The sequence below is a fragment of the Accipiter gentilis genome, unplaced genomic scaffold (assembly GCF_929443795.1).
Source record: "Accipiter gentilis unplaced genomic scaffold, bAccGen1.1, whole genome shotgun sequence".
NCBI classification, from domain to species: Eukaryota; Metazoa; Chordata; class Aves; order Accipitriformes; family Accipitridae; genus Astur; species Astur gentilis.
The window spans coordinates 1-25145 of NW_026061170.1; the positions used below are offsets into that span (position 1 = coordinate 1).

The 25145-nt window shown below is 56.0% G+C and overlaps 1 protein-coding gene across 3 annotated transcripts in view; it reads left to right on the forward strand.

Moving 5' to 3' along the window:
- Positions 1-1088: 1088 nt before the first annotated feature.
- ATP2A1 (ATPase sarcoplasmic/endoplasmic reticulum Ca2+ transporting 1) overlaps positions 1089-25145 on the forward strand; it is a 36170-nt gene continuing 12113 nt past the window's right edge. For all 3 annotated transcript variants that reach the window (XM_049797849.1, XM_049797850.1, XM_049797848.1), the window contains exons 1-16: positions 1089-1237; positions 2605-2622; positions 3851-3933; positions 4229-4333; positions 5822-5960; positions 8114-8194; positions 9453-9538; positions 11244-11541; positions 13913-14079; positions 16085-16173; positions 17243-17345; positions 17429-17560; positions 18885-19010; positions 19955-20173; positions 21479-21814; positions 24276-24496. In XM_049797849.1, coding sequence (XP_049653806.1) covers positions 1120-1237; positions 2605-2622; positions 3851-3933; positions 4229-4333; positions 5822-5960; positions 8114-8194; positions 9453-9538; positions 11244-11541; positions 13913-14079; positions 16085-16173; positions 17243-17345; positions 17429-17560; positions 18885-19010; positions 19955-20173; positions 21479-21814; positions 24276-24496 — 2321 coding nt within the window. In that variant the 5' untranslated portion in view covers positions 1089-1119. The remainder of the gene's footprint in view (positions 1238-2604; positions 2623-3850; positions 3934-4228; positions 4334-5821; positions 5961-8113; positions 8195-9452; positions 9539-11243; positions 11542-13912; positions 14080-16084; positions 16174-17242; positions 17346-17428; positions 17561-18884; positions 19011-19954; positions 20174-21478; positions 21815-24275; positions 24497-25145) is intronic.

The following is a 25145-nucleotide window of genomic DNA, read 5'->3' on the forward strand; positions in this document are numbered from 1 at the left end:
TTGGATTTATTTTTTTTTAAGGGGGGGGGGGGCGCGTTCCCATTCCGTCCTGTCCGTCAGATCCCGAAATAACCTGGAGGGGGGGGGAGGAGGGACATGGAAAAAAAAAAAAAAAAAAATATTTGGGGGGGGGGGGGGGGGCGTCACCCGGGGGGGGGGGGGGTTTGGGGTGGCCCCTCATAAGCCCCCGCGTCCGTCCCCCCCGAGGGTGCCCGGATCTCCCTCCTTTTCCCCCCCCCCCCCCTTTTAATTTTAATTTTTTTCCGGATTTTGGGGTTTTTTTCGGCTTTTTGGGGTTTTTTGGGGGGGGGTTTTGTGGGGTTTGGGGGGGGTGTTGTGGGTTTTTTGGGGGGTATTTTGATTTTTGGAGGGTTTAGTTGCATTTTTGGGGGGGGGTAATTTCATTTTGGGGGGGTTGTTGGGATTTTGGGGGTTTATTGTGATTTTTTTGGGGTTTATTGTGATTTTTGGGGGGTTATTGTGATTTTTTTGAGGGTTTGTTGTGATTTTGGGGGGTTTATTGTGATTTTTTGGGGGGGTTATTTTCATTTTTTGAGGGTTTTCCCTTTGGGTTTTAAGGGTTCTTCTTGGTTTTGGGGTTTTTTGGGGGTTATTTTGCTTTTTTGGGGATTTATTTCGATTTTTTTCAGGGTTTTTCCTTTGGGTTTTAAGGGGTTTTGGGGGAGTTTAAGGGTTTTTCTTGTTTTGGGGCAGTTTGGGGTTTTTTGAGGGTTTATTTTGATTTTTTGAGGGTTTATTTTGCTTTTTCTAGGGTTTATTTTGGGTTTGGGGGTTTTTTGGAGGATTTTGAGGGTTTATTTTAATTTTTTTTAGGATTTATTTTGATTTTTGGAGGGTTTTTTTTGATTTTTCGAGGTTTTTTTTTGATTTTTCTGAGTTTTTTTTAATTTTTTGAGTTTTTTTTTATTTTTTTGAGTTTGTTTTTAATTTTTTGAGTTTTTTTCGATTTTTTGAGGGGTTTTTTGAGGGGTTTTTTTTTGGTTTTTAAGGCTTCTTTTTGGGTTTTTGGGGTGTTTTGGGGGTTTTTTGGGTTTTTTGGGGTGGTTTTTTGGGTTTTGGGGGTTTTTGGGGTGTCCCCCCAAAAAGCGGGGGGCCGCGATGGAGAACGCCCACGCCAAGACGGTGGAGGAATGTCTGGCGTATTTTGGGGTGACCGAGAACGTGGGGCTCTCCCCGGAGCAGGTCAAGAGGAGTTTGGAAAAATACGGGCACAACGGTGAGAAAAAATGGGAAAAAAGGCAATTTGGGGGGAGTTGGAGGAATTTGGGGGATTGGGGAAATTTGGGGGATTTGGGGGGATTTGGGAAATTTGGGGGATTTGGGGGGACACGGGGATTTGGGGGGATTTGGGAAATTTGGGGGATTTGGGGGGACACGGATTTGGGGGGATTTGGGAAATTTTGGGTTTTGGGGGGATTTGGGGGGACATGGGGATTTGGGGGGATTTGGGAAATTTGGGGGATTTGGGGGGACACGGGGATTTGGGGGGATTTGGGAAATTTGGGGGATTTGGGGGGACATGGGGATTTGGGGGGATTTGGGGGGACACGGGGATTTGGGGGGATTTGGGAAATTTGGGGGATTTGGGGGGACACAGGGATTTGGGGGGATTTGGGGGATTTGGGGGGACATGGGGATTTGGGGGGATTTGGGGGACACGGAAATTTGGGGGATTTGGGGGGATTTGGGGGATTTGGGGGGACATGGGGATTTGGGGGGATTTGGGAAATTTGGGGGATTTGGGAGGACACAGGGATTTGGGGGGATTTGGGGGATTTGGGGGGACATGGGGATTTGGGGGGATTTGGGAAATTTGGGGGATTTGGGGGGACACGGGGATTTGGGGGGATTTGGGAAATTTGGGGGATTTGGGGGGTCACGGGGATTTGGGGGATTTGGGAAATTTGGGGGATTTTGGGGGGCATTTGGGGGGACATGGGGATTTGGGGGGACACGGGGATTTGGGGGCTTTTGGGGAGATTTGGGGGATTTGGGGGCATTTGGGGGATTTGGGGGGATTTGGGGATTTGGGGGATTTTGAGGAATTTGGGGGGACACGGAGATTTGGGGGGATTTGGGAAATTTGGGGGGACATGGGGATTTGGGGGGACACGGGGATTTGGGGGCATTTGAGGGATTTGGGGGCATTTGAGGGGATTTGGGAATTTGGGGAGGTTTGGGGGGATTTGGGGGATTTTGGGGGGAATTTGGGGATTTGGGGCATTGGGGAATTTGGGGGATTGGGGCGATTTGGGGGGTTTGGAGGGGATTTGGGGATTTGGGGGAATTTGGGATTTGGGGGGATTTGGGGGGACACAGGGATTTGGGGGATTTGGGGAGATTTGGGGGGAATTTGGGGAGATTTGGGGGGTTTGGGGATTTGGGGATTTGGGGGCACTTGGGGAGATTTTGGGGATTGGGGTGATTTGGGCAATTTGGGGGGATTTGGGGTGACACGGGGCCACGGGGGGACATTGGGGACACCGGGGGGGGGGGGGGGGCCCCGCAGCCCAATTTTGGGGTTCGGGGGGGGGGGGGGTGACACCGCTGCCCCCCCCCAACTCACCCCCTCCCTCCCCACAGAGCTGCCGGCCGAGGAGGGTGAGTGTTTATTTCAGTTTTATTTCAGTTTTATTTCAGTTTTATTTTATTTGTATTTTTTTGGGGGGGGGGGGGGGGGGGCACGGGCACCCCGTTTCGGGGCGCCCTTTGACCCCCCCGTACCCCTTCGCTACCCCCAAACCCCCCAATTTTTATTTTTTATACCCCTTTAATTTTATCTCCTTTTATTAATAATTTTATATTCCCCTTTAATTTGTTTATATTCCCCTTATTTTGAATTTATTGGTCTTTAATTTTTCGGTATTCTTAATTTTTATTTATTCCCTTTAACTTTTACCTATTTTTCTTAATTTCTAGGTATTTTCCTTAATTTTTATCTATTCCTTTTAATTTTTATTTATTGCTTGTGATTTTTATGTATTCCCGTTCATTTTTATCTATCCGTTGTAATTTTTTTAAATTTTATGTTTTTTCTTTAATTTTTACCTATTACCTTTAATTTTTATGTATTCTCCTTAATTTTTATCTATTCCCCTGAATTTTTTCCTATTTGCCTTAATTTTTATGTATTTCCCTTTATTTTTATCTATTCCTTTTAGTTTTTATTTATTCCTTTTAATTATCTATTCCTTTTAATTTTTATTTATTCCCCTTGATTTGTATCCTTTTTCTTTAATTTTTATCTATTTTCCTCGAGTTTTATGTATTCCCTTTAATTTTTACCTATTCCCCTTAATTTTTATGTTTTCTTTATCTATTCTCCTTGATTTTTATCTATTCCCTTTAACTTTTATCTAGTCCCTTTAATTTTTTACTATTTCCCTTAATTTGTATCTATTCCCCTTAATTTTAATGTATTCTCCTTAATTTTTATTTATTTCTCTTAATTTTTACCTATTCTCTTTAATTTTTATGTATTTGCCGTAATTTTTACGTATTCTCCTTAAATTTTATCTATTTCTTTTAATTTTTACTTATCCCGCTTGATTTTTCTTTAATTTTTATGTATTCCCCTTAATTTTTCCGTATTCCCCTTAATTTTTACGTATTCTCCTTAAATTTTATCTATTTCTTATAATTTTTATTTATCCCGCTTGATTTTTATCTATTTTCTTTAATTTTTACGTATTCCCCTTAATTTTTTCCTCTTCCCCTTAACTTTTTTCCCACCCCCCCAATCTCTTCCCACCCCCCAAATTTCCCCCCCACCCCCCCAAAATTTTTCCCGCACCCCCCCAATTAATTTTTTTTCCCTTCCCCCCCCCAGGAAAAACCATCTGGGAGCTGGTGGTGGAACAATTTGAGGATTTACTGGTGCGGATCCTGCTCCTGGCCGCCTGCATCTCCTTCGTGAGTCTCACCGCCGGGGGGGGGGGACGGGACCCACAAATTTGGGGACAAATTTGGGGACACGACCTTAGCGACGACCTTTAATTTAAATTTTTTTTTTTTTTTTTTTGGGGGGGGGGGGGGATCCGGTGTCGGCTCAAGTGTCGGCAGCTGCCGGGGCCGGGGCCGGGGGGGGGGGAGAACAGCTAAATTTTTAATTTTTTTTATTTTTTTTTTTTTAATTTATTGGTGTTTTTTCCGCCCCAAAAATAAAATTGTCGTCGTCATCGTGTCACCCCCCCCCAAAAAAAAAAAGGTGCTGGCATGGTTTGAGGAGGGGGAAGAGACCATCACGGCCTTCGTGGAGCCCTTCGTCATCCTCCTCATCCTCGTGGCCAACGCCGTGGTGGGCGTCTGGCAGGTAAAAATGAGGGGGGGGGGAACTGGGAGGAACTGGGAGGGGACTGGGTGATACTGGGAGGGGACTGGGAGCAACTGGGAGGGGACTGGGGGGCACTGGGAGGGGGTTTGGGGGAACTGGGAGGGGACTGGGGGGAACTGGGAAGGGACTGGGAGCACTGGGATGGGGTTTGGGGGGACTGGGAGGGAACTGGGAGGGGACTGGGAGTACCGGGAGGGGGTTTGGGGGCACTGGGAGGGGACTGGGAGTACTGGGAGGGGGTTTGGGGGAACTGGGAGGGGACTGGGGGGAACTGGGAGGGGACTGTGGGGGACTGGGAGCACTGGGAGGGGACTGGGAGCACTGGGAGGGGGTTTGGGGGGACTGGGATGGGGACTGGGAGCACTGGGAAAGGGGTGGGGATACTGGGATGGGACTGGGGATGAGTTTGGGGACACGGGGACGAATTTGGGGACATGGGGATGGCCGGTGACCGTGTCCTTCCCTTGGTTTTCCGTGTCCTTCCCATGTTTTCCCATGTTTTTTCCATGTTTTTCCATGTTCTTTCCTTCCATGTCCCTCCCGTGTCCTTCTCTGTCCTTCCCATGTTTTTTTGTCCTTCCCATGTTTTTCCATATTTTCCCTGTGTTTTTTCCGTGTTTTTCCACATCTCTCCCTCCCGTGTCCCTTCCATCTCCCTCCCGTGTCCTTCCCATGTCCTTCCCGTGTTCTTCCCATCTCGTTCCCATGTTTTTCCACTTTTTCCCACGTTTTTCCCTGTTTTTTCCATGTCCCTGCCTTCCATCTCCCTTCTGTGTCCTTCCCATGTCCTTCCCATGTCCTTCCGTGTTTTTCCCGTGTTTTTCCATGTCCCTTCTTTCCGTGTCCCTTCCGTGTCCCTTCCGTGTCCCTTCCGTGTCCCTTCCGTGTCCCTTCCCATGTCCTTCCCATGTTTTTCCATGTCCTTCCGTGTTTTTCCCGTGTTTTTCCATGTCCCTTCCTTCCGTGTCCCTTCCGTGTCCCTTCCCATGTCCTTCCCATGTTTTTCCATGTCCTTCCCACGTTTTTCCCATCTCCTTCCCATGTCTTTCCATTTTTTCCCCACATTTTTTCCCTCTTTTTTCCATGTCCTTCCCTTCCGTGTCCCTTCCATGTCCGTTCTGTGTCTTTGCCATGTACTTCCCATCTCCTTCCCATGTTTTCCATGTTTTTCCGTCTTTTCCCTGTGTTTTTTCCATGCCCCTCCTTTCCGTGTCCCTTCTATTTCCCTTCTGTGTCCTTCCCATGTCTTTCCCGTGTCCTTCCCATGTTTTTCCATGTCCTTCCCATGTTTTTCCATGTCCTTCCCATATTTCTTCCATCTCCTTCCCATGTTTTTCCGTTTTTTCCGTGTTTTTTCCATGTCCTTCCCTCCCGTGTCCCTTCCATCTCCCTCCCGTGTCCTCCCCGTGTCCTCCCCGTGTTTTCCCGTGTCCTTCCCGCGTTTTTCCCATGTTTTCCCGGCGGCAGGAGCGGAACGCGGAGAACGCCATCGAGGCGCTGAAGGAGTACGAGCCGGAGATGGGGAAGGTTTACCGCGCCGACCGTAAAGCCGTGCAGCGCATCAAGGCGCGCGACCTCGTCCCCGGCGACATCGCCGAGGTGGCCGGTGAGGGGGCGGCGACCCCGTTACTGGGGAAACTGGGAATACTGGGAAGGCTGGGGACACCGGGGGGACGCTGGGAGGGACGCGCGGGGACGCCCCGCGGGGCTGGGGGGCGCCCGGGACCCCCCGTGCTGAGTCCGGGGAGGGGCCCAGTAAGCCCCAGTAGCTCCCAGTAGGCCCCGGTAGCTCCCAGTAGGCCCCGGTAGCTCCCAATAGCTCCCAGTAGGCCCCAGTAGCTCCCAGTAGGCCCCGGTAGCTCCCAATAGCTCCCAGCAGGCCCCAGTAGCTCCCAGCAGGCCCCAGTAGCTCCCAGCAGGCCCCGGTAGCTCCCAGTAGCTCCCAATAGCTCCCAGTAGGCCCCGGTAGCTCCCAGTAGCTCCCAGTAGGCCCCAATAGCTCCCAGTAGCTCCCAGTAGGCCCCAATAGCTCCCAGTAGGCCCCAGTATCTCCCAGCTGGCCCCGGTAGCTCCCAGTAGGCCCCAGTAGCTCCCAGTAGCTCCCAATAGCTCCCAGTAGGCCCCGGTAGCTCCCAGTAGCCCCTGTAGCTCCCAGTAGGCCCCAGTAGCTCCCAGTAACCCTCAGTAGGCCCCAGTAGCTCCCAGCAGGCCCCGGTAGCTCCCAGTAGCTCCCAGTAGGCCCCAATAGCTCCCAGCAGGCCCCAGTAGCTCCCAGCAGGCCCCGGTAGCTCCCAGTAGCTCCCAATAGCTCCCAGTAGGCCCCGGTAGCTCCCAATAGCTCCCAGTAGGCCCCGGTAGCTCCCAGTAGCTCCCAGTAGGCCCCAATAGCTCCCAGTAGGCCCCAGTAGCTCCCAGCAGGCCCCGGTAGCTCCCAGTAGGCCCCAGTAGCTCCCAGTAGCTCCCAATAGGCCCCGGTAGCTCCCAGTAGCCCCTGTAGCTCCCAGTAGGCCCCAGTAGCTCCCAGTAACCCTCAGTAGGCCTCAGTAGCTCCCAGTAGCTCCCAGTAGCTCCCAGCAGGCCCCGGTAGCTCCCAGTAGCTCCCAATAGCTCCCAGTAGGCCCCGGTAGCTCCCAGTAGCTCCCAGTAGGCCCCAATAGCTCCCAGTAGGCCCCAGTAGCTCCCAGCAGGCCCCGGTAGCTCCCAGTAGGCCCCAGTAGCTCCCAGTAGCTCCCAATAGCTCCCAGTAGGCCCCGGTAGCTCCCAGTAGCCCCTGTAGCTCCCAGTAGGCCCCAGTAGCTCCCAGTAACCCTCAGTAGCTCCCAGTAGCTCCCAGTAGCTCCCAGTAAGCCCAGTAGGCCCCAGTAGCTCCCAGTAGGCCCCAGTAGCTCTCAGTAGGCCCCAGTAGCTCCCAGTAAGCCCCAGTAGTCCCCAGTAAGCCCCAGTAGCTCCCAGTAGGCCCCAGTAGTTCCCAGTAAGCTCCAGTAGCTCCCAGTAAACCCCAGTAGCTTCCAGTAAGCCCCAGTTGCTCCCAGTAGGCCCCAGTAGCTCCCAGTAAGCCCCAGTTGCTCCCAGTAGGCCCCAGTAGCTCCCAGTAGGCCCCAGTAGCTCCCAGTAGGCCCCAGTAGCTCCCAGTAAGTCTCAGTTGCTCGCAGTAGCTCTCAGTATGCCCCAGTAAGCCCCAGTAAGCCCCAGTAGCTCCCAGTAGGCCCCAGTAGCTCCCAGTAAGCTCCAGTAGCTCCCAGTAGGCCCCAGTAGCTCCCATTAAGCCCCAGTAGCTCCCAGTAAGTCTCAGTTGCTCCCAGTAGCTCTCAGTATGCCCCAGTAGCTTCCAGTAAGCCCCAGTTGCTTCCAGTAACCCCCAGTAGCTCCTAGTAAACCCCAATAGCTCCCAGTAAGCCCCAGTAGCTCCCAGTAACCCCCAGTAGCTCCCAGTTACCCCCCCCAGCAGCTCCCAGTCACTCCCAGTAACTCCCAGTCATTGCCGGAGGCTCCCAGTAACTCCCAGCAACCCCCAGAAGCTCCCTTCGCCCCTCCCAGTGCTCCCAGTATAAGCCCCAGCTCTCCCAGTATAACCCCCAGGTCTCCCAGTAGAACTCCCAGTGCTCCCAGTATAAGCCCCAGCTCTCCCAGTAGAACTCCCAGTGCTCCCAGTATAACCCCTAGCACTCCCAGTAGAACTCCCAGTGCTCCCAGTATAAGCCCCAGCTCTCCCAGTAGAACTCCCGGTGTTCCCAGTAACTCCCAGTTCCCTCTTTCCAGTGGGAGACAAAGTCCCGGCCGACATCCGGATCATCTCCATCAAGTCGACGACGCTGCGGGTCGACCAGTCCATTCTTACTGGTATGGGACTGGGAGAGACTGGGATGGACTGGGAGGGAGGGGGATGGACGGGGACGAGACTGGGATGGAACTGGGATGGACTGGAACGGACTGGGACGGGACTAGGACAGAATGGGACGGACTGGGATGGGAGTAGGGGGAACTGGGATGGAACTGGGGGGGACTGGGATGGACTGGGATGGGACTAGGATGGACTGGGACGGACTGGGATGGAAGTAGGGGGAACTGCGGGGGGACTGGGATGGACTGGGACAGACTGGGACGGGAGTAGGGGGAACTGGGATGGAACTGGGATGGACTGGGACGGACTGGGATGGGAGTAGGGGGAACTGGGGGGGGACTGGGATGGACTGGGATGGGACTAGGATGGACTGGGACGGGAGTAGGGGGAACTGGGGGGGACTGGGACGGACTGGGATGGGACTAGGATGGACTGGGACGGACTGGGATGGGAGTAGGGGGAACTGGGGGGGACTGGGACGGACTGGGATGGGAGTAGGGGGAACTGGGGGGGGACTGAGACGGACTGGGATGGACTGGGACGGAACTGGGATGGACTGGGACGGGAGTAGGGGGAACTGGGATGGACTGGGACGGACTGGGATGGGAGTAGGGGGAACTGGGATGGAACTGGGGGGGACTGGGACGGACTGGGATGGGAGTAGGGGGAACTGGGATGGAACTGGGACGGACTGGGATGGGACTAGGATGGACTGGGACGGACTGGGATGGGAGTAGGGGGAACTGGGGGGGGACTGAGACGGACCGGGATGGACCGGGACGGAACTGGGATGGACTGGGACGGGAGTAGGGGGAACTGGGATGGACTGGGACGGACTGGGATGGGAGTAGGGGGAACTGGGATGGAACTGGGGGGGACTGGGACGGACTGGGATGGGAGTAGGGGGAACTGGGATGGAACTGGGACGGACTGGGATGGGACTAGGATGGACTGGGACGGACTGGGATGGGAGTAGGGGGAACTGGGGGGGGACTGAGACGGACCGGGATGGACCGGGACGGAACTGGGATGGACTGGGACGGGAGTAGGGGGAACTGGGATGGACTGGGACGGAACTGGGACGGACTGGGATGGGAGTAGGGGGAACTGGGATGAACTGGGGGGAACTGAGAGGGACTGGGATGGAATGGGACGGGACTGGGACGGAACTGGGATGGAACTGGGACGAACTGGGCCGGGAGTAGGAGGGACTGGGCCAAACTGGGCTGAACTGGGCCGAACTGGGCCACCCCGCAGGGGAGTCGGTGTCGGTGATCAAACACACGGAGCCCGTCCCCGACCCGCGCGCCGTCAACCAGGACAAGAAGAACATGCTCTTCTCCGTGAGCCACGCCCCGTCCCGTGTCGTCCCGTGTCGTCCCGTGTCGTCCCGTGTCATCGCGTGTCGTCACGTGTCGTCGTGTGTCCGTCACCCCGTGTCTGTCCCACTGCGCGTCCCCTGGTGTCCTCATCCCGTGTCCTCATCCCGTGTCGTTCTCATCCCGTGTTCTCATCCCGTGTCGTTGCGTGTCATCACGTGTCCGTCACCCCCGTGTCCGTCCCACCACACGTCCCCTGGTGTTCTCACCTTGTGTCATCCCGTGTTCTCATCCCGTGTTCTCACCGCGTGTCATCCCGTGTTCTCATCCCGTGTTCTCATCCCATGTCATCATCCCGTGTCATCATCCCATGTTCTCACTGTGTGTCATCCTGTGTTCTCATCCCGTGTTCTTATCCTGTGTTCTCACCACGTGTCATCCCATGTTCTCATCCCATGTTCTCACCACATGTCATCCCGTGTTCTCATCCCATGTTCTAATCCCGTGTTCTCACCACGTGTCATCCCGTGTTCTCACCGCGTGTTCTCACCGCGTGTCATCCCGTGTTCTCATCCCGTGTTCTCATCCCATGTCATCATCCCATGTTTTCACCACGTTATCCCATGTTCTCATCCCATGTTCTCATCCCGTGTTCTCATCCCGTGTTCTCATCCCGTGTTTTCACCACATGTCATCCCATGTTCTCATCCCAAGTTCTCGTCCCGTGTTTTCACCACATGTCATCCCGTGTTCTCGTCCCGTGTTCTCGTCCCGTGTTTTCACCACATCATTCCATGTTCTCATTCCATGTTCTCATCCCATGTTCGCTTCCCATGTTCTCACCACATGTCATCCCATGTTCTCATCCTGTGTTCTCATTCCATGTTCTCATTCTGTGTTCTCACCACATGTCATCCCATGTTCCCATCCTGTGTTTTTATCCCGTGTCATCCCCGTGTCCGTCACCCCCGCCTCCGTCCCACCCCACATCTCCCACCCGTGTCCCACCCCGTGTCCCACCATGTCTCCCGTGTCCCTTCCGTGTCCCACCACATGTCTCGTGTCCCGCCACATGTCTCGTGTCCCACCACATGTTCCCCATGTTCCACTACATGTCCCATGATGTCCCCGTGTCCCACCACATGTCCCGTGATGTCCCACCATGTCATGTCCCATGATGTCCCCGTGTCCCACCATGTTGTGTCCCACCACATGTCCCGTGATGTCCCCATGTCCCACCACGTGTCCCGTGATGTCCCACCATGTCATGTCCCACCACGTGTCCAGTGATGTCCCACCACGTGTCCCATGATGTCCCCGTGTCCCACCATGTGTCCTGTGATGTCCCACCATGTCATGTCCCACCATGTGTCCCGTGATGTCCCACCATGTCATGTCCCGTGATGTCCCCATGTCCCACCGTTGTGTCCCACCACGTGTCCCGTGATGTCCCCATGTCCCACCACGTGTCCCATGATGTCCCACCATGTTGTGTCCCACCACGTGTCCCGTGATGTCCCCATGTCCCACCACGTGTCCTGTGATGTCCCACCATGTTGTGTCCCACCACGTGTCCCGTGATGTCCCCGTGTCCCACCACGTGTCCCACCACGTGTCCCGTGATGTCCCACCATGTTGTGTCCCACCGCGTGTCCCGTGATGTCCCCGCGTCCCACCGCGCGTCCCATCCCCCAACCGCCTTTCCCCCCCTCTCCCTCCATCCCGGCAGGGCACCAACATCGGCGCCGGCAAAGCCGTCGGCATCGTGGTGGCCACGGGGGTCAACACGGAAATCGGGAAAATCCGCGACGAGATGGCGGCCACCGAGCAGGATAAGACGCCGCTGCAGCAGAAGCTGGACGAATTCGGGGAGCAGCTCTCCAAAGTCATCTCCCTCATCTGCGTCGCCGTCTGGCTCATTAACATCGGCCACTTTAACGACCCCGTCCACGGCGGCTCCTGGATCCGCGGCGCCATCTACTACTTCAAGATCGCCGTCGCCTTGGCCGTCGCCGCCATCCCCGAAGGTCCGACGCGCTCCACCGCGCTCGCGAAGGGCTTGGGGCGTTGGCGGGCTTAGAATGTCCGGGTTTGATCGTTGACGGGATCGTAATGGCCGTTTTTGATCGGTTACGGGCTTAGAATGTCCATTTTTGATCGTTTACGGGATCGTAGTGTCCATTTTGATCGTTTACGGGCTTAGAATGTCCATTTCTGATCTTTTATGGGCTTAGAATGTCCGGTTTTGGTTATTTACGGGGTCGTAATGTCCATTTTTGATCACTTATGGGCTTAGAATGTCCATTTTTGATCGTTTACGGGATCGTAGTGTCCATTTTGATCGTTTACGGGCTTAGAATGTCCGGTTTTGATCTTTTATGGGCTTAGAATGTCCGGGTTTGATCGTTGACGGGATCGTAATGGCCGTTTTTGATCGGTTACGGGCTTAGAATGTCCGGTTTTGATCGTTTACGGGATCGTAATGTCCATTTCGATCGTTTACGGGCTTAGAATGTCCGGTTTTGATCTTTTATGGTTTTAGAATGTCCGGTTTTGATCATTTACAGGGTCGTAATGTCTATTTTTGAACACTTATGGGCTTAGAATGTCCATTTTTCATCATTTACGGCCTTAGAATGTCCATTTTTGATCGTTTAGGGGTTCGTAATGTCCATTTTTGATCGTCTACGGGCTTAGAATGTCCATTTCTGATCTTTTATGGGCTTAGAATGTCCGGTTTTGATCATTTACAGGGTCGTAATGTCCATTTTTGATCATTTATGGGCTTAGAATGTCCATTTCTGTTCGTTTACGGGTTCGTAATGTCCGTTTTTGATCGTTTACGGGCTTAGAATGTCCATTTTTGATTGTTTACGGGTTTGTAATGTCCATTTTTGATCTTAGATGGACTTAGAACGTCCATTTTTGATTGTTTAGGGGTTCGTAATGTCCGCTTTTGATCGTTTATGGGCTTAGAATGCCCATTTTTGATCGTTCATGGGTTTGTAATGTCCGTTTTTGATCATTTATGGGCCTAGAATATCCATTTTTGACTGTTTATGGGTTCATAACGTCCATTTTTGATCGTTTTTGGGCTTAGAATGCCCATTTTTGATCGTTTATGGGTTCGTAATGTCCGGTTTTGATCATTTGTGGGCCTGGAATGTCCATTTTTGACTGTTTACAGCCTCGTAATGTCCATTTTTGATCAGTTATGGGCTTAGAAGGTCTGGGTTTGATTGTTTACAGGCTTAGAATGTCCATTTTTGACCATTGACGGGTTCGTAATGCCCATTTTTGATCATTTATGGGCTTAAAATGTCCATTTTTGACTGTTTACGGGTTCGTAACGTCTGGTTTTGATCGTTTATGGCCTTAGAAGGTCCATTTTTGATCGTTCACGGGTTCGTAATGTCCGTTTTTGATCTTAGATGGACTTAGAACGTCCGTTTTTGACTGTTTATGGGTTCGTAACGTCTGTTTTTGATCTTAGGTGGACTTAGAATGTCCATTTTTGATCGTTTACGGGCTTAGAATGTTCATTTTTGACCGTTGACGGGTTCGTAATGTCCTTTTTTGATCATTTATGGGCTTAGAATGTCCATTTTTGGCTGTTTACCGGTTCGTAATATCCGGTTTTGATCATTGATGGGCTTAGAATGTCCATTTTTGAACGTTTACGGGTTCGTAACGTCTGGTTTTGATCATTTATTGGCTTAGAATGTCCGTTTTTGATTGTTTAAGGGTTAGTAACGTCTGGTTTTGATTGTTTATGGGCTTGGAAGGTCCATTTTTGACCGTTGACGGCTTCGTAATGCCCATTTTTGATCATGGATGGGCTTAGAACGTCCATTTTTTACGCTTGATGGGCTTAGAATGTCCCTTTTTGGTCATTTAGGGGCCTGTAATGTCCATCTTTGACACTAGATGGACATAAATGTCCATCTTTGACGTTCTATGGGTCTGCAAGGTCCATTTTTGATGTTTTACAGGTTTGTAACGTCCATCCTTGATTAATTACGGGTTTAGAACGTCAATCTTTGATCCTGTATGGGTTTAGAACGTCCATCCTTGATTAATTATGGGCTTAGAACGTCAATTTTGGGTTGAGAATGTCCGTGCTTGACCTTACGTGGGTTTAGAACGCCGATCCTTGATTATTTACGGATTTAGAACGCCAATCCTTGACGCTATATGGGTTTAGAACGTCTCTCCTTGACCCCGTATGGGTTCAAAATGCTTTTCCTTGACCCGACACGGACTCGGAACGTCCATCCTCGACCCCGTACGGGCTTGCAACGCCCTTACGTGACGCTCTACGGGTCCGTCGCCTCTCCCCCCGGCCCCGGCGTGGGGCCGGCGGTCCCGCCGTGGGGCTGAGGGGACACCTCGCCGTAGGGCTGCCGGCCGTCATCACCACCTGCCTGGCGCTGGGGACCCGGCGGATGGCCAAGAAGAACGCCATCGTCAGGAGCCTGCCCTCGGTGGAGACGCTGGGCTGCACCTCCGTCATCTGCTCCGACAAGACCGGCACCCTCACCACCAACCAGATGTCCGTCTGCAAGGTAGGGCGGGGGGGGGGGGCCGTCGTGGGGTGCCCCGAGGTCTTCTGGGACCTTCTCGTGTCCCCTTGGGTGCTCCAAGGTCCTCCAGGAACCCTTCACGTCCCCTTGGGTGCTCCAAGTCCTTTTCACGTCCCCTTGGGTGCTCCAAGGTCCTCTGGGACCTTCTCGCGTCCCCTTGGGTGCTCCAAGGTCCTCCTCGCGTCCCCTTGGGTGCTCCAAGGTCCTCCTCGCGTCCTCTTGGGTGCTCCAAGGTCCTCTGGGACCTTCTCGCGTCCCCTTGGGTGCTCCAAGGTCCTCCAAGAACCCTTCATGTCCCCTTGGGTGCTCCAAGTCCTCCTCACGTCCCCTTGGGTGCTCCAAGGTCTTCTGGGACCTTCTCGTGTCCCCTTGGGTGCTCCAAGGTCCTCCAAGAACCCTTCATGTCCTCTTGGGTGCTCCAAGTCCTCCTCACGTGCCCTTGGGTGCTCCAAGGTCCTCCTCGCGTCCCCTTGGGTGCTCCAAGTCCTCCTCATGTCCCCTTGGGTGCTCCAAGGTCCTCTGGGACCTTCTCGTGTCCCCTTGGGTGCTCCAAGGTCCTCCAAGAACCCTTCATGTCCTCTTGGGTGCTCCAAGTCCTCCTCACGTCCCCTTGGGTGCTCCAAGGTCTTCTGGGACCTTCTCGTGTCCCTTTGGGTGCTCCAGGGTCCTCCAAGAACCCTTCATGCCCCCTTGGGTGCTCCAAGGTCCTCCAAGAACCCTTCATGTCCTCTTGGGTGCTCCAAGGTCCTCCTCGCGTCCCCTTGGGTGCTCCAAGGTCCTCCTCACGTCCCCTTGGGTGCTCCAAGTCCTCCTCATGTCCCCTTGGGGGCTCCAAGGTCCTCTGGGACCTTCTCGTGTCCCCTTGGGTGCTCCAAGGTCCTCCAAGAACCCTTCATGTCCTCTTGGGTGCTCCAAGTCCTCCTCACGTGCCCTTGGGTGCTCCAAGGTCCTCCTCGCGTCCCCTTGGGTGCTCCAAGTCCTCCTCACGTCCCCTTGGGTGCTCCAAGGTCCTCTGGGACCTTCTCGTGTCCCCTTGGGTGCTCCAAGGTCTTCTGGGACCTTCTCGTGTCCCTTTGGGTGCTCCAGGGTCCTCCAAGAACCCTTCATGCCCCCTTGGGTGCTCCAAGGTCCTCCAAGAACCCTTCATGTCCTCTTGGGTGCTCCAAGGTCCTCCTCGCGTCCCCTTGGGTGCTCCAAGGTCCTCCTCGCGTCCCCTTGGGTGCTCCAAGTCCTCCTCACGTCCCCTTGGGTGCTCCAAGGTCCTCTGGGACCTTCTCGTGTCCCCTTGGGTGCTCCAAGGTCCTCCAGGAACCCTTCACGTCCCCTTGGGTGCTCCAAGTCCTTTTCACATCCCCTTGGGTGCTCCAAGGTCCTCTGGGACCTTCTCGTGTCCCCTTGGGTGCTCCAAGGTCCTCCAGGAACCCTTCACGTCCCCTTGGGTGCTCCAAGTCCTTTTCACGTTCCCTTGGGTGCTCCAAGGTCTTCTGGGACCTTCTCGTGTCCCCTTGGGTGCTCCAAGGTCCTCCAAGAACCCTTCATGTCCCCTTGGGTGCTCCAAGGTCCTCCTCGCGTCCCCTTGGGTGCTCCAAGGTCCTCCTCACGTCCCCTTGGGTGCTCCAAGGTCCTCTGGGACCTTCTCGTGTCCCCTTGGGTGCTCCAAGGTCCTCCAGGAACCCTTCATGTCCTCTTGGGTGCTCCAAGGTCCTCCTCGCATCCCCTTGGGTGCTCCAAGGTCCTCTGGGACCTTCTCGTGTCCCCTTGGGTGCTCCAAGGTCCTCCAGGAACCCTTCATGTCCCCTTGGGTGCTCCAAGGTCCTCCTCGCGTCCCCTTGGGTGCTCCAACGTCCTCCAAGAACCCGTCACGTCCCCTTGGGTGCCCCAACGTCCCCCGAGACCCCCTGCCCCACCCCCTGGGTCCCTCAGCGTCCCCGTCCCCCCCCCCCCCAAGGACACCCCTGACCCCTTTTTCTTCTCCATCCCCCCCCAGATGTTCATCCTGGAGAAGGTGGAAGGCGACGTCTGCTCCCTCAACGAGTTCTCCGTCACCGGCTCCACCTACGCCCCCGAGGGAGACGTGTGAGTGACCCGGTGGCACCCGTGGGACCTCGGGGACCCCTCTTGGGGGGTCCCCTTGTCCCTCACGGGCTGGTAATGACCCTTTTTGGGGTGGGGTGGGGTGGGTTCCCCGTTAGTGACGATCCTGGGAGATGTGGGAGCCGCTGCGGGGGGTTTTTGGGGGGTTTTGGGGTAGCTAAGAGGGGCTGGGGGACATCGGGGCACCCAAGGGGACGTCGGGGGGTTCTTGGAGACGTCGGGGCGCCCTTGGGGACGTTGGGGCACCCAAAGAGACATCAGGGGGTTCTTGGGGACGTTGGGGCACCCAAAGGGATGTCAGGGGGTTCTTGGGGACGTCGGGGGGTTCTTGGGGACGTTGGGACACCCAAGGGGACGTCAGGAGGTTCTTGGGGACATCAGGAGGTTCTTGGGGACATTGGGGCACCCAAAGGGACGTCATGGGGTCCTTCGGGACATTGGGGGGTCCTTGGGGACGTTGGGGCACCCAAAGGGGATGTCAGGAGGTTCTTGGGGACATTGAGGCACCCAAAGGGACGTCAGGGGATTCTTGGGGACGTCGGGGGGGTCCTTGGGGACGTTGGGGCACCCAAAGGGGACGTCAGGAGGTTCTTGGGGACATCAGGGGGTCCTTGGGGACGTTGGGGCACCCAAAGGGGATGTCAGGAGGTTCTTGGGGACATTGAGGCACCCAAAGGGACGTCAGGGGATTCTTGGGGACGTCGGGGGGGTCCTTGGGGACGTTGGGGCACCCAAAGGGACGTCAGGGGATTCTTGGGGACGTCGGGGGGTCCTTGGGGACGTTGGGGCACCCAAAGGGGATGTCAGGAGGTTCTTGGGGACATCAGGGAGTCCTTGGGGACGTTGGGGCACCCAAAGGGGACGTCATGGGGTCCTTGGGGATGTTGGGGCACCCAAGGGGACGTCATGGGCTCCTTGGGGACATCGGGGGCTCCTTGGGGACATTGTGGCACCCAGGGGGTCCCTGGGGCCACCCCGAGGGGTGTCAGCAGAGCGTGTCCCCGTCCCCAAACCTCCCCCATCTCCCCCCCCCCCCCACCCCAAAAAAAAGGCTGAAGCAGGAAAAACACGTAAAAGCCGGCCAGTACGACGGGTTGGTGGAGTTGGCCACCATCTGCGCCCTCTGCAACGATTCCTCCCTCGACTACAACGAGGTGAGACCCCTCCCCCTCCCCCACCGCGTCCCCGCGTCCCCCTCCCGGCGTCACCGGTGACGCCGCGTCCATCCCCACCGCAGTCGAAGGGAATCTACGAGAAGGTCGGCGAGGCGACGGAGACGGCGCTCACCTGCTTGGTGGAGAAGATGAACGTCTTCAACACCGACGTCCGCAGCCTCTCCAAGGTGGAGCGGGCCAACGCCTGCAATTCCGTAAGTCGCCACGATCCCCGGGTCTTCTCCATCTTCTCCGCATTGACCCTACGTCCGTCCCATCCGCCGTTGACCTCGTTGATCCTCACCGTCTCTTTCCTTGGGGTCCCGTGCCCCATAACGACGTCCTCCGTCCCCATAATGACGTCCTCCGTCCCCATAACGACGTCCTCCGTCCCCATAATGACGTTCTCCGTCCCCATAACGACGTTCTCCATCCCCATAACGTTTTCTGTCCCCATAACGACGTCCTCCATCCCCATAACGACATTCTCCATCCCCATAACGACATTCTCCATCCCCATAACATCTTCTGTCCCCATAATGACGTTTTCCGTCCCCATAATGACGTTTTCTGTCCCCATAATGACGTCCTCCATCCCCATAATGACGTTTTCTGTCCCCATAACGACGTTCTCCATCCCCATAACGTCTTCCGTCCCCCTAATGACGTCCTCCATCCCCATAACGACGTTTTCTGTCCCCATAACGACGTTCTCCATCCCCATAACGTCTTCCGTCCCCCTAACGATGTTGTCCATCCCCATAACGACGTCCTCCATCCCCATAACGACGTTCTCCGTCCCCCTAACGACGTTCTCCATCCCCATAATGATGTTCTCCATCCCCATAACGTCTTCCGTCCCCCTAACGACGTTCTCCGTCCCCATAACGTCTTCCGTCCCCCTAACGACGTTCTCCATCCCCATAACGACGTCCTCCATCCCCATAACGACGTTCTCCGTCCCCCTAACGACGTTCTCCGTCCCCATAATGACGTTTTCTGTCCCAATAACGACGTTCTCCATCCCCATAACGACGTTCTCCATCCCCGTAACATCTTCCGTCCCCCTAACGACGTCCTCCGTCCCCATAACGACGTTTTCTGTCCCCATAACGACGTTCTCCATCCCCATGTCTTCCGTCCCCCTAACGATGTTCTCCATCCCCATAACGACGTTCTCCGTCCCCCTAACAACGTTCTCCATCCCCATAATGACGTTCTCCATCCCCATAATGTCTTCCGTCCCCATAACGACGTTCTCCATCCCCCTAACGACGTCCTCCATCCCCATAACGACGTTCTCCGTCCCAATAATGACGTTTTCTGTCCCAATAACGACGTCCTCCATCCCCATAACGACGTTCTCCATCCCCATAACGTCTTCCGTCCCCCTAACGACGTTCTCCATCCCCCTAACGACGTTCTCCATCCCCATAATGTTTTCTGTCCTCCTAACGACGTTCTCCATCCCCATAACGACGTTCTCCATCCCCCTAACGACGTTTTCCGTCCCCCTACCGACGTTCTCCGTCCCCCCAGGTCATCAAGCAGCTGATGAAGAAGGAATTCACCTTGGAGTTCTCCCGCGACCGCAAGTCCATGTCGGTCTACTGCTCCCCGGCCAAAGCTTCCCGAGCCGCCGTGGGCAACAAGATGTTCGTCAAGGTGAGCCCCGGCGCCGCGGCCCCGTGACCCATCGCCGTGACCCCTCACCGTGACCCCGTGTCCATCGCCGTGTCCCTGTGTCCATCACCGCGTCCCTGTGTCCATCACCGCGTCCCTGTGTCCCATCACCGCATCCCGTCACCATGACCCAACGTCCCATCACCATGACCCCGTGTCCATCACCGTGACCCGATGTCCCACCACCGCGTCCTTGTGTCCCACCACCGCGTCCTTACGTGCCACCACCGCGTCCCCGTGTCCCACCACCGTGTCCCCATGACCCACCACCGCGTCCCAACGTCCCACCACCGCGTCCTTGCGTCCCACCACCGAGTCCTTGTGTCCCACCACCGCATCCTTGTGTCCCACCACCATGTCCCAATGTCCCACGTCCCCGTGTCCCACCACCACGTCCTTGTGTCCCACCACCATGTCCCAATGTCCCACGTCCCCGTGTCCCACCACCGCGTCCTTGCGTCCCACCACCGCGTCCTTGCGTCCCACCACCACGTCCTTGTGTCCCACCACTGTGTCCCAATGTCCCACGTCCCCGTGTCCCACCACCGCATCCCCGTGTCCCACCACCGCGTCCTTGTGACCCACCACCGCGTCCTTGTGACCCACCACCGCGTCCTTGTGTCCCACCAACACGTCCTTGTGTCCCACCACCGCGTCCCCGTGTCCCACCACCACGTCCTTGTGTCCCACCACCACGTCCTTGTGTCCCACCACCATGTCCCAATGTCCCACGTCCTTGTGTCCCACCACCGCGTCCTTGCGTCCCACCACCGCGTCCTTGTGTCCCACCACCGTGTCCCAATGTCCCATGTCCCCGTGTCCCACCACCGCGTCCCCGTGTCCCACCACCGCGTCCCCGTGTCCCACCACCATGTCCCAATGTCCCACGTCCCTGTGTCCCACCACCGCGTCCCCCCCTGCCGCAGGGTGCCCCCGAGGGCGTCATCGACCGCTGCAACTACGTCCGGGTGGGCACCACGCGGGTCCCCCTGACGCCGATGGTCAGGGAGAAGATCCTCGCCGTCATCAAGGAGTGGGGCACCGGCCGCGACACCCTCCGCTGCCTGGCCCTGGCCACCCGCGACACCCCCCCCAAGAAGGAGGAGATGCTCCTGGAGGACTCCACCAAATTCGCCGAGTACGAGGTGAGGTTTGGGGAAGGGGGTCGGGATCTCGGGGGGGTTCCTTGGCTCGCCGCTCCCATGGGACCTCGTCTTGGGGGGGTCTTTGGTGCCATGTGGCCACCTAGAACCTTCTTGGGGGGGGTTTTGGTCCTTCATGGGTGTCCGGTGTCCCAATTTTGGGGTCTTTGACCCTTCAAGGGTGTCCAGTGTCCACTTTTTGGGGTCTTTGACCCTTCAGGGGTGTCCAGTGTCCACTTTTTGGGGTCCACCATCCCATAGGGCCCCATAAAACCTTCTCAGGTGGGGTTTTGGTCCTTCAAGCGTGTCCGGTGTCCCAATTTTGGGGTCTTTGACCCTTCAAGGGTGTCCGGTGTCCCAATTTTGGGGTCTTTGACCCTTCATGGGTGTCCGGTGTCCACTTTTTGGGGTCTTTGACCCTTCAGGGGTGTCCAGTGTCCCCATTTTGGGGTCCTCCATCCCATATGGCCCCGTAAAACCTTCTTGGGTCGTCCTTGGTCCCTCAAGGGTGTCCGGTGTCCCAATTTTGGGGTCTTTGACCCTTCATGGGTGTCCGGTGTCCCAATTTTGGGGTCTTTGACCCTTCAAGGGTGTCCGGTGTTTCAATTTTGGGGTCTTTGACCCTTCAAGGGTGTCTGGTGTCCCAATTTTGGGGTCTTTGACCCTTCATGAGTGTCCGGTGTCCCAATTTTGGGGTCTTTGACCCTTCAGGGGTGTCCAGTGTCCACTTTTTGGGGTCCTCCATCCCATAGGGCCCCATAAAACCTTCTCAGGTGGGGTTTTGGTCCTTCAAGCGTGTCCGGTGTCCCAATTTTGGGGTCTTTGACCCTTCATGGGTGTCCGGTGTCCCAATTTTGGGGTCTTTGACCCTTCAAGGTTGTCCAGTGTCCACTTTTTGGGGTCCTCCATCCCATAGGGCCCCATAAAACCTTCTTGGGGCGTCCTTGGTCCTTCAAGGGTGTCCGGTGTCCCAATTTTGGGGTCTTTGACCCTTCATGGGTGTCCAGTGTCCCCATTTTGGGGTCCTCCATCCCATAGGGCCCCATAAAACCTTCTTGGGGCGTCCTTGGTCCTTCAAGGGTGTCCGGTGTCCCAATTTTGGGGTCTTTGACCCTTCAAGGGTGTCCGGTGTCCCAATTTTGGGGTCTTTGACCCTTCATGGGTGTCCGGCGTCCACTTTTTAGGGTCCTCCATCCCATAGGGCCCCATAAAACCTTCTCAGGGGGTTCCTTGGTCCTTCAGGGCCGTCCGGCGTCCCCAATTTTGGGTTCCCCGGTCCCATTCCATCCCCGTTTCCCCCTCCCCTAGACGGATTTGACCTTCGTGGGCTGCGTGGGGATGCTGGACCCACCTCGGAAAGAAGTGATGGGTTCCATCCGCCTGTGCCGAGACGCCGGTATCCGGGTCATCATGATCACGGGCGACAACAAAGGGACGGCCATCGCCATCTGCCGTCGCATCGGAATCTTCAGCGAGGACGAGGAGGTGACGGGGAGGGCGTACACCGGGCGGGAATTCGACGACCTGCCCCCCGCCGAACAACGGGAAGCCTGCCGTCGCGCCTGCTGCTTCGCCCGCGTCGAGCCCACCCACAAATCCAAGATCGTTGAGTTCCTCCAGTCCTTCGACGAGATCACCGCCATGGTGAGGGGCGCGGCGGCGCTCCGACGGGGGTTTTGGGGGGGCTGTCGTTGTCGTGTGACGTGGTTTTGGGGGTCCGTCAGCGTTCTGGGGTGATTCTGGAGCTCCAGCGCAGCTCTGACGTGGTTTTGGGGGTCCGTCATCGTTGTGTGACGTGGTTTTCGGGGTCCGTAACCCCCCTTGGAAGACCCAACACCCCCTTGGGTGACCCATAACCCCCCTTGGTTGACCCATAACCCCCCTTGGTTGACCCATAACCTTCTTTGGGAGACCCACCACCCCCTTGGTTGACCCATAACCCCCCTTGGTTGACCCATAACCTTCTTTGGGAGACCCACCACCCTCTTGGTTGACCCATAACCCCCCTTGGTTGACCCATAACCCCCCTTGGTTGACCCATAACCTTCTTTAGGAGACCCACCACCCCCTTGGTTGACCCATAACCCCCCTTGGTTGACCCATAACCTTCTTTGAGAGACCCACCACCCTCTTGGTTGACCCATAACCCCCCTTGGTTGACCCATAACCTTCTTCGGGAGACCCACCACCCTCTTGGGTGACCCATAACCCCCCTTGGTTGACCCATAACCTTCTTCGGGAGACCCACCACCCTCTTGGTTGACCCATAACCCCCCTTGGTTGACCCATAACCTTCTTCGGGAGACCCACCATCCTCTTGGTTGACCCATAACCCCCCTTGGTTGACCCATAACCTTCTTTAGGAGACCCACCACCCTCTTGGTTGACCCATAACCCCCCTTGGTTGACCCATAACCTTCTTTGGGAGACCCACCACCCCCTTGGTTGACCCATAACCCCCTTTGGTTGACCCATAACCCCCCTTGGTTGACCCATAACCTTCTTTAGGAGACCCTCCACCCTCTTGGTTGACCCATAACCCCCCTTGGTTGACCCATAACCCCCCTTGGTTGACCCATAACCTTCTTTGGGAGACCCACCACCCCCTTGGTTGACCCATAACCTTCTTCGGGAGACCCACCACCCTCTTGGTTGACCCATAACCCCCCTTGGTTGACCCATAACCCCCCTTGGTTGACCCATAACCTTCTTTGGAAGACCCACCACCCCTCTTGGTTGACCCATAACCCCCCTTGGTTGACCCATAACCTTCTTTGGGAGACCCACCACCCTCTTGGGTGACCCATAACCCCCCTTGGTTGACCCATAACCCCCCTTGGTTGACCCATAACCTTCTTTGGGAGACCCACCACCCCCTTGGTTGACCCATAACCCCCCTTGGTTGACCCATAACCTTCTTTGGAAGACCCACCACCCTCTTGATTGACCCATAACCCCCCTTGGTTGACCCATAACCCCCCTTGGTTGACCCATAACCTTCTTTGGGAGACCCACCACCCCTCTTGGTTGACCCATAACCCCCCTTGGTTGACCCATAACCTTCTTTGGAAGACCCACCACCCCTCTTGGTTGACCCATAACCCCCCTTGGTTGACCCATAACCTTCTTTGGGAGACCCACCACCCTCTTGGGTGACCCATAACCCCCCTTGGTTGACCCATAACCCCCCTTGGTTGACCCATAACCTTCTTTGGGAGACCCACCACCCCCTTGGTTGACCCATAACCCCCCTTGGTTGACCCATAACCTTCTTTGGAAGACCCACCACCCTCTTGATTGACCCATAACCCCCCTTGGTTGACCCATAACCCCCCTTGGTTGACCCATAACCTTCTTTGGGAGACCCACCACCCCTCTTGGTTGACCCATAACCCCTCTTGGTTGACCCATAACCCCCCTTGGTTGACCCATAACCTTCTTTGGGAGACCCACCACCCCCTTGGTTGACCCATAACCCCCCTTGGTTGACCCATAACCTTCTTTGGAAGACCCACCACCCTCTTGGTTGACCCATAACCCCCCTTGGTTGACCCATAACCCCCCTTGTTTGACCCATAACCTTCTTTGGGAGACCCACCACCCCTCTTGGTTGACCCATAACCCCCCTTGGTTGACCCATAACCTTCTTTGGAAGACCCACCACCCCTCTTGGCTGACCTATAACCCCCCTTGGTTGACCCATAACCTTCTTCGGGAGACCCACCACCCTCTTGGTTGACCCATAACCCCCCTTGGTTGACCCATAACCCCCCTTGGTTGACCCATAACCTTCTTCGGGAGACCCACCACCCTCTTGGTTGACCCATAACCCCCCTTGGTTGACCCATAACCCCCCTTGGTTGACCCATAACCTTCTTTGGGAGACCCACCACCCTCTTGGGTGACCCATAACCCCCCTTGGTTGACCCATAACCCCCCTTGGTTGACCCATAACCCTCCTTGGTTGACCCATAACCTTCTTTGGTTGACCCATAACCTTCTTTGGGAGACCCACCACCACCCTTGGTTGACTCACCACCCTCCTTGGGAGACCCACCACCCTCCTTGGGAGACCCCGACACCGATCCCTTCTTCCCCGGCACAGACGGGCGACGGGGTGAACGACGCGCCGGCGTTGAAAAAAGCCGAAATCGGCATCGCCATGGGTTCGGGGACGGCGGTGGCCAAGACGGCCTCCGAGATGGTCTTGGCCGACGACAACTTCTCCACCATCGTGGCGGCGGTGGAAGAGGGCCGGGCCATCTACAACAACATGAAGCAGTTCATCCGTTACCTCATCTCCTCCAACGTCGGCGAGGTGGTCTGGTGAGAGGGCCTCCCAGTGCCTCCCAGTTCCTCCCAGTTCATCCCAGTACCCCCCACCTCGCCCCGGTTCTCGCCAGCTTTCTTCTAGTCCCACCCATTCCCACCAGTTTCTCCAGTTCCCTCCTGGCCACCCCCAAACCCCCTTGGTCCCCCCCACCCCAGGTCTCCCCGATCCACCCAAACTTCCCCAGTTCATCCCAGTTCCCCCTTGATCCCCCTCCCAGTCCCCCCCAGTTCCCCTTGATCCCCCTCCCAGTTCCTCCCAGTCCCCCCAGTCCCCCAAGTCCCCCCAATTCCCATTATCGCCCCCAGTTCCCCTTGACCCCTGCCCCCCACCCACCTCCCCAGTTCCTCCCAGTTCCCCCTGACACCCCTCCCAGTCCCTCCCAGTTCCCCCTGACACCCCTCCCAGTCCCTCCCAGTTCCCCCCGATGCCCCTCTCAACTCCTCCCACTCCCTCCCAGTCCCCTCCAGCCCCTCCATCTCCCGCCCCAAAGCCCTCAATCACCCTCCCACTCCCTCCCAGTTCCCCCTGATGCCCCTCCCACTCCCTCCCAGTCCCTCCCAGTTCCCCCTGACACCCCTCCCAACTCCTCCCAGTCCCTCCCAGTCCCCTCCATCTCCCCCCCAAACCCCAAAATCCCCATTC